The sequence below is a fragment of the Miniopterus natalensis genome, chromosome 11 (assembly GCF_054644295.1).
Source record: "Miniopterus natalensis isolate mMinNat1 chromosome 11, mMinNat1.hap1, whole genome shotgun sequence".
In the NCBI taxonomy this organism is placed as follows: Eukaryota; Metazoa; Chordata; class Mammalia; order Chiroptera; family Miniopteridae; genus Miniopterus; species Miniopterus natalensis.
The window spans coordinates 53067847-53080584 of NC_142091.1; the positions used below are offsets into that span (position 1 = coordinate 53067847).

Here is a 12738-nt window from a genome sequence, read left to right on the forward strand (position 1 = left end):
AACTCAAGGTCATAGAGATAGCTCTGTGGTAGACCTGGGATTTGAACCCAAGTTTGCCTGCCTCCTAAGGCCCTGGTCCTAACTGCCATGCTAAATGCCCCCCAGTTTACAAAGTAACTTCATTGATGGTGTCTCTGCTATCCCTAGTAAGAGCCCTAGGAGTTCCAAGGGGCAGGTGAAATGATCACTGTTTTGCAGGTGAGGAAGTGAACTTGAAGGCTCAGAGAGTAGAAGTGTCAGGCTGTAAGTCACAAGGTACAACCAGCACTGGGATTTGGATCTCATGACCCCTGATTCTCTGCTCAGTCCTTGGTCCAGCAGGTTCTCCTCCCTCAGTCCTGGCAGGGTGACATCAGTCCAGGTGTTCTGTTCCCTAACTATTTGTAGCTGAGGTTCTATGGAGTAAAAAGGAAGCTTGCCTGAACAGTAGTTCGACTCAGTAATTCCACTCTTGAGATTTATCTTAAGGGGGGAAACAGAGACAGTTAAGGATTATACATGATTGCTCATTGCAGCCACATTTTCAGTCTTGGGGTAACACTAGAAACACTTAAACATGTGACAAAAATTCAATAATTACTGAATAATGCCATGGTTCCAGTAAATTATAATGCATCCATATGATGAAGCTTTTATAGTTATTAAAAATGAATATTCATAAAATATGGGAAAGTCCTCACCATATTATGTTAAATATAAAAACAGGATATGGGTTTATTTTTCTTAACAATATGTGCATGGATTAAAAACATATAGGAAGGTGATACACAAAATGTTAACTGGTAGATTTGGGACCAGTCCTTCTTTTTTACATTATCTATCATGGACATGTATTTGTTTTATAGTCCTGTATATGTATATGTGTATATGTGTGTGTGTGTGTGTGTGTGTGTGTTTTAAGCAAACTGAGCACACAGAGTAGGCCAGGCATGTGGGTGGGGGTACCCCTGGGTTTGTGGAGTTCCCAGTCTGGCTCACAATACCCAGGAAACATTAAAGACCGAGTAGCCCGGCTGGGCATGGCTCAGTGGTTGAGCGTTGACCTAGGATCAAAGCGATCGGGATTTGATTCCCGATCAGGGCACATGCCTGGGTTGCAGGCTCGATCCCCAGTTAGGGGCGTGCAGGAGGCAGCTGATCAGTGACTCTCTCATCATTGATGTTTCTATCTCTCTCTCTCCCTCTCCTTTCCTCTCTCTGAAATCAATAAAGATATATTAAAAAAAAAAAAAAAGACAGAGTAAAGACTACGCAGCTAAGCTCCCAGTGGACTGGTACAAACCAGAAAAACTGCAAGCTCTGAGCAGAGAAAGACAATGGACGTTTTCCACTGTGCTTATTCCCTAGGAGCATATGGACAGACTGGGCAGATCTTATCTCATTCTTAGCTAGTGATTTACATTTTTTCATTTGTTTGTTAAAAAGTGATTTTGTGTGTGTGTGTGTGTGTGTGTGTGTGCAGCCCCGCCCCCTATGTGTACTTCCCTGTGTTATCTACACATGAGTGTGCTCCCTTGCTGGGGCCCAGCTATCCCTCATGGAAGTAGTATTGGTCCTTTGGGGTCCTGGGATGACTTAGCAAAGGTGATGGTGGTCTCACTTGCAGAGACACAGGTAGCTTTGTAGCCCCACTGCTCTGACGGACAAGTCGGGAGTCCAGACAATGGATGTCCCAGGCTCTCCCCCAAATGGCCATTGTGAGAGATAACACAGAAACCTCCCCTAGTGCAGTGTTCCACAAATAGCCTTGCAAGCTCACCGTCTCCCTCACAACCCTATCCCCATCCTACCCTTGTGATAGCAGGTAGCTAGTCCCAGGAGAGAGGGGATAGATCCTTGCATTGTGACCGTCAGTCATAGCAGCAAGGTATTTGCCCCAGGTCCCTCTCAGCATTGCTAGGGACTCACTGCCCAGGAGCCCTGCCTCACCATCCAGATACCCATGCCAGCCCCAGAGAACACACCAGCCCCGGAGAACAGCCCTTGCCCTGTCCATAGGTAGAAGCTGAGCTAGCCACACATCTCTGAAGGTATATTTTGTAAGAAAGACTGTCTTCCTTAGGGGGACTCAACCATCCAGGTACTGGTAATGGAGAAAGGATCATCCAGCCCTGCCAAGTGAGACCAGCAACTGTTATGTGAAATTAGGAGTTAGCTGGGCCATTGAAAATGGGAACCACATAAATAACCATTTCTATTCCTGGAATGGCTTAATTTTCATTAGAACTTTAATTAAATGACTCCTTTTCTCCCTAGCCTTTCATGTGCTTTCATTTATTAATAATTGCCCGAGTACAGAGAATCCCATTCGCGCGGCTCCCAGTTTCGATCGTTCTCGCAGCTCTTTGTTCAGGGTTGCTGGGCCGCGGAGGCTCGGGCGGCCGGCCCCGGCGCCCCGCGGGCGGAAGCGCGCGCCTGCCACCCGGTGGTGGCACGGGGCACTGCAGGGGGCTGGCGGCCGCGGGGAGCCCTGCTGCAGTGCCGCAGGACCGCCGTGACCTTGTGCGGCGGCGGCCGCAGCATCCAGGCGCTCCCTGGGGAAGCTGCCCGCGCCTTTCACAGCGGCAGTTTTGAAGCAGGCGATTTGGCATTTGCCCGCACGTTAGCGATCTCTCCGGTCTTAGGGGATGGATGGACTTTTTGGCAGGAGAGCAAGAAATAACTAATGTGTTAGTGACAGAAAAGGGATGTGGCTGGTGCTGTGTCTTCATTCAGGGCACTGTTGGGGGAGACAGATGCTTCCTCGGTAAATATTTGATAGTTATTAGTTCGGGATCCTCCCGGAACTCTCTATTGTTTGATTAAAGAACAAAATAGTGAATGAGAAGTATTTCGAGGACTCTAAAAGCAGTGGTTCTCAACCCCGGGAGATTTTGCTGGAGATATTTGTCCATGTTTGTAGACATTTCGGTTGTCACGGCTGGGGGGTGGGTGCTCCTGGCATCTTGTGGGCAGAGGCCAGGGATGCAGCTCAGTACCCTGCAGTGCACAGGACAGTCCCCATGGCAGAGAATTGCGTGGTCCTAAAGGTCACTCATAGCGCTGTTGAAAAACTGTGGCCTAAAGAACTAATCAGAGGGAAGGGATTCTCTTAACTGTTTTAATTTTTATGCAATATTATGAGATATCCTGGGGGATGTGTGGGAGGCAGTACATAATTTATGACTGGCAAGTAGGAGTGTGGGAGATGATGCTGAGGACCGGAGAAGCTCACCCTGTAAAATGGTATAACAGTGATGGTTGAGTCACGGATAAAATGTATTGAGTCCAGCTGTGTGCTGGGTATTGTACTAAATTTTTTCATTTGTGATTCACTTAATTTGGTTCTCACACAGATACAACTATGGCTGGAAAATGGAGGCTTGTAGAGGTAAAGGAACTCTCTAAACTCCCAGGGGTAGGGGGACTCCCGAGCCCTAGTCATATCCATCTTGCTGTTCCCCTGAGGGCATAAATCAGGAGTCCATGCACCAGATTGAGGCTGCATGTGCTTTCTCGTTGGTCCACAATATTTAAAAACAAGTTGCTCTTATTTCCAACATTTAAAAACAGAGAGATTTCCTGTAACTATCCCGATTTTCCGCACTTTTCTGCCAGCGTACCTGGAAAAGTATGGCAGTGATTGCCAGAGGCCCCACCTCTCCTTTTTACCTCCACTTCATGCTCTCCCGTTTGTGTTATCAGCTGGCTTCTGAAGGTGTTGAGTTTATGATCCCCGCTCTCTACCCCACAGCAGAATATTTAAGAGCCCAGCCTTCAAAAAGAGACTGTTTGCCTCCTGGTTTTGCTGTGTGACCTTAGCCCCAGAGAAGCATGTTTATCAGCAACATAGAGATAATAAAACAATACCTACCTCATGGGGTGATGGGAGGCTTCAGTTAGTTAATACACAGAAAGCGCTTAAAATAGCACATGGTGATTGCCTTGTAAGTATTATGTAGTTATTACTATTACGTTGTGCTCCTTTATAAAATAGTGTCCTTTGGGATTAGTGCTGGTGGAGTATTTATTTAAAATACCTGTCAAGTGATCGGTATTTATAAAGTTGTCAGAGAGGCATTTCAATATGGTCAGAAAGACTTCAGCTTCTTCCTGTTTAAAATGAGGAAAGTAGCATGTACCTCCCAGGTTTTATGAAGATTTCACAGGAAACTAATTGTTAAAGTGCCCAGTACAGTGCCTGACATACTAAGACTCACACGGATGGTTTCCTCTCCCCATCCCAGCCTGGGTCAGGCATTCTCAGCTTGGCACTGTTGACATTTTGGACTGGATAATTCTCTGTTGCAGGGGGCTGTCCTGTGCATTGTAGGATAGTTAGCAGCATCCTTGGTCTCTACTCACTAGATGCCAGTAGCTCCCTGGCCTCCAGATGTGACAACTAAAAATGTCTCCAGACATTGCCAAGTGTCCCCTGGAGGACAGATTTGTCCCTAGGTGACAGCCACTGGGTTCGGTCCTGCTGCAGGCTCACATGCACACCATCTGGTTGCTGCCTCCCCTAACCCACGTAAGTGTGTCAAAAGCAATGCCGCATGTACTTCCTGCCTGTCAGCCGTCCTGCCAGCCTGTGGGTTCAAGGTGGAACTTGTAAGTAGCCTTCTGGGGCAGTGGCTCTCCAGGTTTGCTTAGGTCTAATTAAATTCATCCCTGTGAGCCATTTACTTTCTGTGGAGTCCCGAGGATCTGGGTTTGGGTCCTGAATCTTTTCCTCATTAGCTGTATGATTTCAGGAGTTACCTAACCTCTCTGAGCCCCTTTTCTCATTTTTAAAACAGAGGTAACAGTACCTACGGCACAGGCTGCCGTGAGCCTTAAGTGAGATAGCGCACGCGGAGCGTCAAGTGCTCAGCATGGGGAGTGTCCGGGAGCGGGAGCCGCCGTTACCCATCCGCGTCGCTGCTCTGGGCTCCGCGGCAAATAACGCCTAGTTCTGTGCTTCATCTCTGTCTAACGCGGCCCAGCTAACACTTTCCCGAAGTTACTCTTCAGTATCGGGCAGATCTTCTTGGCTTTTGTTTTTCAGTTGCTACCGAGACACGTGCGGGTATTTTCTGTTTAGATGCCACTGTGTTCCTATTCTGTGCTCTCCTACGCAGATTCCTGCGTCATCAGTGACCACCCCAAAATCCAGATCAAGAACTCGACCTTCTGCATGACTGCCTATCCCAACTTGACAATGATTAACTTCACCAGCCAGGCCAACAAGACGTTTGTCAGCGGGAGTGAGGAGTACTTCAAGTAAGCGGCCTGTTCCTTACGTTAGGCTGTCAGAGAAACCCAGTCAACGCAGGCAGGCTGGACTCAGGAGGAGGCGCCGTGGCCCGAGGGCGGGTTGCCTCCCTCTTCACCCTCCCTACCTATCTGAGCGATCAGTGAGGAGGACATTTCCCCCGGTTTGGCTTCTGAGAGCAGGTTGTCCTGCCTCTGGGCCTGGAGGTGAGAGTTGGCAGAATACTGGTGGGAACAGAATTGCTGCCGCTGTTACTCATGATGTTGCGGCAAAAACACTGCAAGACCTTCATGCAGTGTGATCTAAGCAGACCTTCTGTTGACTAGTTTATTTCTTCTGCATCTGAGAAGGAAAGAGAGGCAAAAAGTCAGAAACCAAGTCATGGTCAAGGATTTAAATAACTAAATCATGTTTTTTAAGAACAGTTTCACCCTAGTTTTGTACTTTTTTTTTTAAAAATATATCTTTATTGATTTCAGAGAGAGGAAAGGAGGGGGAGAAAGAGAGATAGAAACATCAATGATGAGAGAGTCATTGATCAAGCCCACAACCGGGGCATGTGTCCTGACCGGGAATCGAACCCCGATCGCCTGAATCCTAGGTCGATGTTCAGCCGCTGAGCCACGCCTGGCCGGGCCCTAGTTTTGTACTTTCTACATCTGTATTGCCAGACACTGAAGACTGAGGTGCAGGGACACCAGAAAACCCTCAGCCCCCACAGGACGATTTAGTAAAGTTCATGGAGTTATTTCTTTTATTTTTTTATCTTATTATTTTATTATTTTTATTTACTTATTTAATTTTTTTTCACGGAGTTGTTTCTTAAGGGAGGTACAGGTAAGCAGACTTCAACAGAGGGAGTGGCCATCCCTGCCCCTAAAAGCGTGCTGTTCTCTGCAAAACAGCCTCTCATGCGGCCACTCACTGGCTGGCCGGAGGGGCGTGGTGCTGCTGCCTTAGGTCAGAAAGTCCTGGGCTGTCATTCCTGCAGTCCGGTAGAGTCTGGATTCTGGCTGGGCCTTTGCTAAGCACAGAAAACCACCAACCAGCCAACACAGCTCTTCTATCCAGGATGCCTGACTTGACTGCTGCAGAGCTGAAGGGATGGTTGAGTCTTACGAGCACTCACTGTCCTCCTATCCCCAGGAGGGAGGCTGCTTGCCCACCTTCTGGCCGGGCTGCAAGCTGCTGACAGGACACGGCGGCCTCCAGGCGGGTCGTGACGTCCTCAGCACACACAGGCGGTGGGCAGCGTCTACAGATAACCAGCAGCCCCCTTCTGTTGGTAGTTAGCTGGTGTCTGTCTTTGAATGTGGTCCTTGAATGAGGTCCGGCTGATCTGTTGTCACAGTTGAGCCAGTCTCAGCCTTGGGAGGTGCCCAACACAACTTGGACTTAAACATAGAGCAGCATTTTGGGTCATTTAGCATAATGAGCCTGTACTGATTTTTAAAATGTAAAGCTAGGCGAATCCTGCCCGAATGCATTCTCATAAAAGAGCAGAGCAATAGAGAAAGCACACAAAACCCACCCTGGACAGTTTAGAGTTTCTCTTCTTGATGTGACCTTCTGTGAAGACATCAACCTTGGCAATGCCCGTGGGGGGCTGTGCTGGAAACCCCCACCCCCAGAGCTGTGGGATTTGTTGCACTTCTCCTGGGGCATCTCCTGATGACGGCGGAGCTGACAGTCTTGTATGGAGCTTGTCGGGGGCCATCAGTGGTCATATAATGGCGAGCAGGGTTGATCTGCTGCTTTCTCTGCAGACAGGTGTGGGCAGGAGCCCAGGTCAGAGAATCCCTCACAACCCCATCTGATCAGGTCCCTGATGAGGAGGGTGGGGTTGCTGGAGTTTGTTCAAAGCTGTGGCTCTCCTGGGAGATTAGAGCCTGCAGACTGTCACCCTCTCCCCGCCTTCTCTTTCCCACTCTCAGGTACTTTGTGCTGAAGATTTCTGCAGGGATCGAGTATCCCGGGGAGATCAGGTGGCCACTAGCCTTCTGCCTCTTCCTGGCGTGGGTAATCGTGTATGCGTCCCTGGCAAAAGGAATCAAGACTTCAGGAAAAGTAAGAATTTGGGTTTACCTAAGAGAAAGCTCTGGGGCACCCAGGGGCGATTGTGCCACGAGCGGGTTAAAGAGCACTGGAAAGAGGAGACCCCGGCGCCATTCTGATTCCGGCTCCAAGCAGCTGTGGGCCTCGCGAGTGACCTCACTCCTGTCTGTAAAATGGGATAATAACACCTTTCTTCCGGGGCTGTTTTAAGGCTTAAAGGAGACAGCCGTACACAGAGTTCCTGATGTGTGGTGGGGGGCTGCCGCCTCACCAGCAGGTGGGCCCCCCCGATGCGGGTCAGTTGCTCTCCTGAACTAGAATCAGCGCTGCTGGCCTTTAGCCTCTTGGTCTGTCTGTCAGGCCAGTTAGTGCTGCTGCCAAGACGCTGGAAAAAGACCAAAATTGTGACGCGATCCCTTCTCCCAGCCCCACCTCCACGCTCTCAGCCTTTCCTGTTCTTTTCCCAACTCCCGACCCAATACCCTTCCGCCCCACGTGCCCCCAGCACCAATGGGTGACAGTCCTGCCGGTGGGGTCTGGGGTGACTCTTGCTGAGCCGTCGCTTGGCTGGCCCTTTGGAGGTGATGGAACTCCCACCCCAAGCTCAGTTCCAGGCCTGAAGACAAAGAGTCCAGGAACCTCAGGGCACGTTGGGTGTGGCCACAGGGTCACGGTGCTTTTATTAGCCCGTGATGCTTTAGGGTGGCGTCCCTGATTTAGAATGTAGTCCTTGGTGCTAGATTTCATGGGCTTTGGAACAGGACTTTTTGAGCAGTCCTGAGCAGATTTTCCATTTATTTTTTTATTTTATTTTATTTTAAAATATATCTTTATTGATTTCAGAGAGAGGAAAGGAGAGGGAGAGAGAGAGATAGAAACATCAATGATGAGAGAGTCATTGATCGAGCCCGCAACCCGGGCATGTGCCCTGACTGGGAGTCGAACCCCGATCGCCTGGATCCCAGGTCGACGCTCAACTGCTGAGCCACGCCCGGCCGGGCTTGCAGATTTTTTTTTTAGATCTGCTAACTTATCTCTCTGCTTTATTGAGAAAAGTTGCCAACTAGGGATCAATGATTAATTTTTTAAAAATGAGGAATACCACCAGAAATGACGACACTGCCCTGGTGTGCAGGTGTTAACCAAGGAGCATGGTTTGGAAGCCTGGGTGAATGGTGGCTGAGGCTGCTTATTATATGGGCTCCTCTGTGACTGAAATTCCATGAGCATTGTCATTTCTAAGCACTGGGTGGGGAGGTCCTCCTGCAGTGAGATAAGCTCAGTTCTTCTCTCTCAGGGCCCTAGGAGACAAGATTGGCTCGTTGCTTCCTATGAAACCTCACTCTCCCCAACCCCCTTTTTAAAAAAATAGGTTTTTATTAATTTCAGAGAAAGAGGAGGGGGAGAGAGAGAAACATCAATTGGTTGCCTCCTGCATGCCCCCTCCTGGCGATAGAGCCTGCAGCCTGAGCATGTGTCCTGACTGGGAATCAAACCCGTGACCTCTCAGTACACAGGATGCTGCTCAACCACCTGAGCCATACCACAACTGAGCCCAGCTCACTTTCCCCTTTGAGCAGCTGGAATTCCAGAGGTAGGGGCAAGCAGCCGGCAGCCTGAAGGTCAAATGCAGCCCATCCGACCCCAGGGGCCTCTCTGCCTGAGGGTTTTGGGAACAACACAAAGCTAACCTAATTAGCTAGTGCAGGCTGGGGGAGCGAGGGGGGCCTTACCTGACCACCTGTTCAGGTCTCCGGCTGTGAGAAAATGCGGCCAGGTGTCAGGCCAGCGGGCTCAGATCAACCAGTAACTGTCATTCCTGCCAAGTGTAATTCATTACTGTTCACGTTTAATTCCTCTGACAGTGCTTTCTGAAACAGGTGCATTCTGGAGCTGCCCTGGCACAGGGAACCAGCTGGCTCAGAGCCCCCATGCACACTGACTCACATGTAGGCGCCCCCAGGATTTGTAAGCCAAGCTGTGGGCTGTTTTAGTTCAGCAAGATCACTATCCACAAAGTGATCGCATCATCCCACATTTCATGGCCCAGACCTAGGTGAGGCAAGCAGGTGCTTGGGTGTGAAATTTAAGGCTTCCCTCACTCTCCGGTTCCTGGACGTGCCAGTTGGACCCTGAGAGTGGGTGCCTCCTTAAATTTTGACCTCTCGGTGCCTCACTAACCCTGGCCTGGCCTTATACATTTCTGATTATGTGGCCCATAGAGGGGCATTAATAGGAAGGAAGGAAGAACATAGGAGTTAGAAAGCTTCAAGTTTGGATCTTGCCTCCAGCTGGGAGACCTTAAGTGACATATTTAACCCACTTTGAGACACAACCTGAGCCTGAGTTTCCTCCTGAAATGGTCATGTTTGAACAGTCTCCAGTAGTCCAATGGGAAGAGTTGTCTCAGCCCATTAGACTGGTGCCAGTCTTGGGGTTTTCTTCCTGCCGGCCTCCCTCCTCACTTCCCACCAGCCCCTTGTGCTAAGAAGGTGAAAGGTCTTCCCTCCTTGTCACCCTGCCCCTGCTGTCTTGGTGGGGTGGGGAGGTCAGACTGGCCCAGCCGGGCCCTGCCCTGTAGCATCTCCTCTCCCAGCCCCATCTGACAGCTGGGGGACAGCCTGGGCATCCTGGTGTTATTGGAGAAAAGCGTGGGTGGTCTTTCTCCTTTGCTAGTGGGAGTGGGCTCTTGGGGCACTGCTGGAATAAGCATTTCCAGAGGCCCCCACAGGAGGATAAGGTGTGGCAGAAAGCTTTTATTTTCATGAAATTACACTCCTGGGTTTCCAAAGTCCCATTTCCCTTAGTCCAGTCATAGAAGAGTGTAGCTGGAGATTCAGGAGAGCTAGAAGCAAAGCCAGCGCCCAGAGTTTCCTTTCTATGTTGGAACCGGGTCCAGTTCAGCAGCAGGCTAGTTACAGTCCATTAGCCCATTGTGTGTGGGGTCCATATGGCCATGGGCCATGTGGGTGAATGCAGGAGAGTGTGCCCCCAGCAATAAGAATCCCAAGAGCAGAAGAGGAACCAAGAGAGATAACTCCTTTGTTTAGGGGATTAAATATCTCAAATTTCGTGCCTTTGCAGTGGCCACGTCCATTCTGCCCAATGACTCGTTCCCAGGTGTGACTGACAGACAAGTACCTTCCTGACATCACCCCAGCTTTACTGGGCATGCAGTCTGCCCTCCTCCCTGTCCAGTCCCTTCCCCCAGTGATCTGTGGGGAACAGAATCCAGTGGCTCCCTGGGGAGTGTCAGGCTGCAGCTTCCTGTGAAGCTGCCCAAGCAATGTGCCTATAATATTTGGCCTTCCCTTTGCTCCTTTCCTGTTATTGATAAGTAGTTGATTATGATGGTGTCAATTCCACATTAAATTGGTCAGGAAATTCTGTTGGCTCTTCCCACAAAATATATCTAGTGTCTGACCATTTGTCCTAGCTCCTGTGAGACACCCTGGCTGGAACCATTGCCCTCCTTGCCTGGATTACAGCCTTGGCCTCCTAGCAGCTGTCCCAGCTCCTGCCCTTGTGCCCTGCAGTGTATTTGCAACACAGCAACTGGGTGGTGGTTAAAATGTTAGATCACGTCACTCCTCGGCCCACATCCCTGCAGTAGCTCCCATTCCTCACCTAGTAAAGGCCCCACAACCTCTACAGGACCTGTCCCTCCCCCGAACCTGCCCTCTGACTTCCTCCCCGCCTGTGCTCTGCCCCAGTCACACTGCCTCCTTGCTGTTCCTCAAAGTCAAGGCGCAATCTCTTCTTAGGGCCTCACTCTAGCTGTTCCCTGTGTCTCCACCATTCTCCCAGGTTCCAGTTGGCTCACTCTCACGTCTTTCAAGTCCTGGCTGGCTTTTCAATGAGGCCTCCCCTGCATGTCCTACCCGCTTTGCTCTGCTCTACTTTTTCTATTCCCCAGTGCACGCATCACCTTCTAATATGCCACAAACGATGTTACGCTTACTACTGGTTGTCAGTCTCCCCAGCTAGAATGTAAGCTATTTGAGGGCAGGGGTCCTTTTCATGTTTACTGATACACCCCACATGCTTAATGAAATGAGGCCAAGAGTTAAATCTTAATCTCAACCCTAACCTACCCTCAACTCATCCCCTGCAAGTCCCCAAGTGAGTCTTCATCCTTTGAAATCCCAGTTCCTGCCAGTTCACCGCCACTCTGGAGCCCCCTCGCCAGGCCTTAGAGTCTGTGCAGCCAGCACGTGGCGGGGTTTCTGTCTCCCTCCCCGGGGGCAGGTGCCCCAGGATGGAAGATACAGGTGGGACTGGAGTGGCTCTGAGCCAACAGTGCTCATCCAGCTGGCTGTGCTCACCCACCTCATGGATCAGAGAAGGTTTGATGGGCCGGGATGGGAGCTAAGCCTCAGCCTTCCTAGTGTCTTTTAATGCACTTTTGGGATGCAACTGGCCTGTGAGCTGAAGATGGTCAGTGTTACTGAGACTGATGAGACCTAGGCAAGACTGAAGTGGCACTTCTAGTTCCAGTACCCCCAGACTTGCACTGCTTTAAATGGATTGTCCCATTGTACTCTCCCAACAGCCCCATTGAGGAGTATGCTGTTGCTATCACTCCTTTGCCGGTGTGGAAACTGAGACTCAGAGAGGTTAAGTCACTCCTCAAGGCAGCCCAGCTTGTAAGTGATGGAGCTGTTATTTGAGTTTGGGCCTGTGGCACTGTAGAGCCTGAGCTCTCACAGCCTGCTCTTCTCTCCACCTACCGAGTCCCAATCCCAAGCCCTTCATCCCCAGGTTTGATTGACAGATACGGAAGGAAAGCACCTCCCACTTGTCCCCATCCCTACCCAACTACAGTCCCCAAGTTCTGCTGCTGTTACTTCCCAAGTGTTTCTTGACTCTGGTCCCTCCCTCTCCTCCAGAGTCCAGGAGCATCCTTCACTGGCATTCAAGGCCTCCTATGACGTGGTCTCCTCCCATGTGTCCCCCTGCCTTCACTCTTATCCTCAACTTTATTTTGGCCAGTGATTAGAGCTTTGCCCTCACACACCTGCTTGTCCACTTTCTTCCTTCACCTTCCCTCCTTGCCTCACCTCATTGGCCTTTCAGATCCAGTTCATTTGTCATCTCCATGAATCTTTCAGTGAACTCCCAGGGTGAGCACACTGCCCTCCCCTGGACGTCGAAGTGTCCTGTGTGTACTGTTTAGCCCGTTACTCGGACACTGTCTTCTACGTCATGAGTCCTTTCATCTTTATGCATCTAATGTCTGGCATGGTGCCCCACTCCTAGTAGGCCCTCGGTAAATGCTCATTGAACTTAATCGTATTTAATGACCATCTATCATAAATCAGACATTATGCTAAGTGATCATTTGATGCTCACAATTATTTATTTGTCCCTGTTCACAGATGCAGAAACTGAGATTCATGCTTAAGAGCTTGTCCAGATTCTCCTGGCTCCTCAGTGCTGGAGATATTATT

General features: G+C 50.0%; 1 protein-coding gene across 1 annotated transcript in view; it reads left to right on the forward strand.

The window, feature by feature from the left end:
- SLC6A5 (solute carrier family 6 member 5) overlaps positions 1 to 12738 on the forward strand; it is a 39119-nt gene that overhangs the window by 6816 nt on the left and 19565 nt on the right. Inside the window, exons 5-6 of the mRNA XM_016201649.2 lie at positions 5100 to 5241; positions 7168 to 7300. Coding sequence (XP_016057135.2) covers positions 5100 to 5241; positions 7168 to 7300 — 275 coding nt within the window. The remainder of the gene's footprint in view (positions 1 to 5099; positions 5242 to 7167; positions 7301 to 12738) is intronic.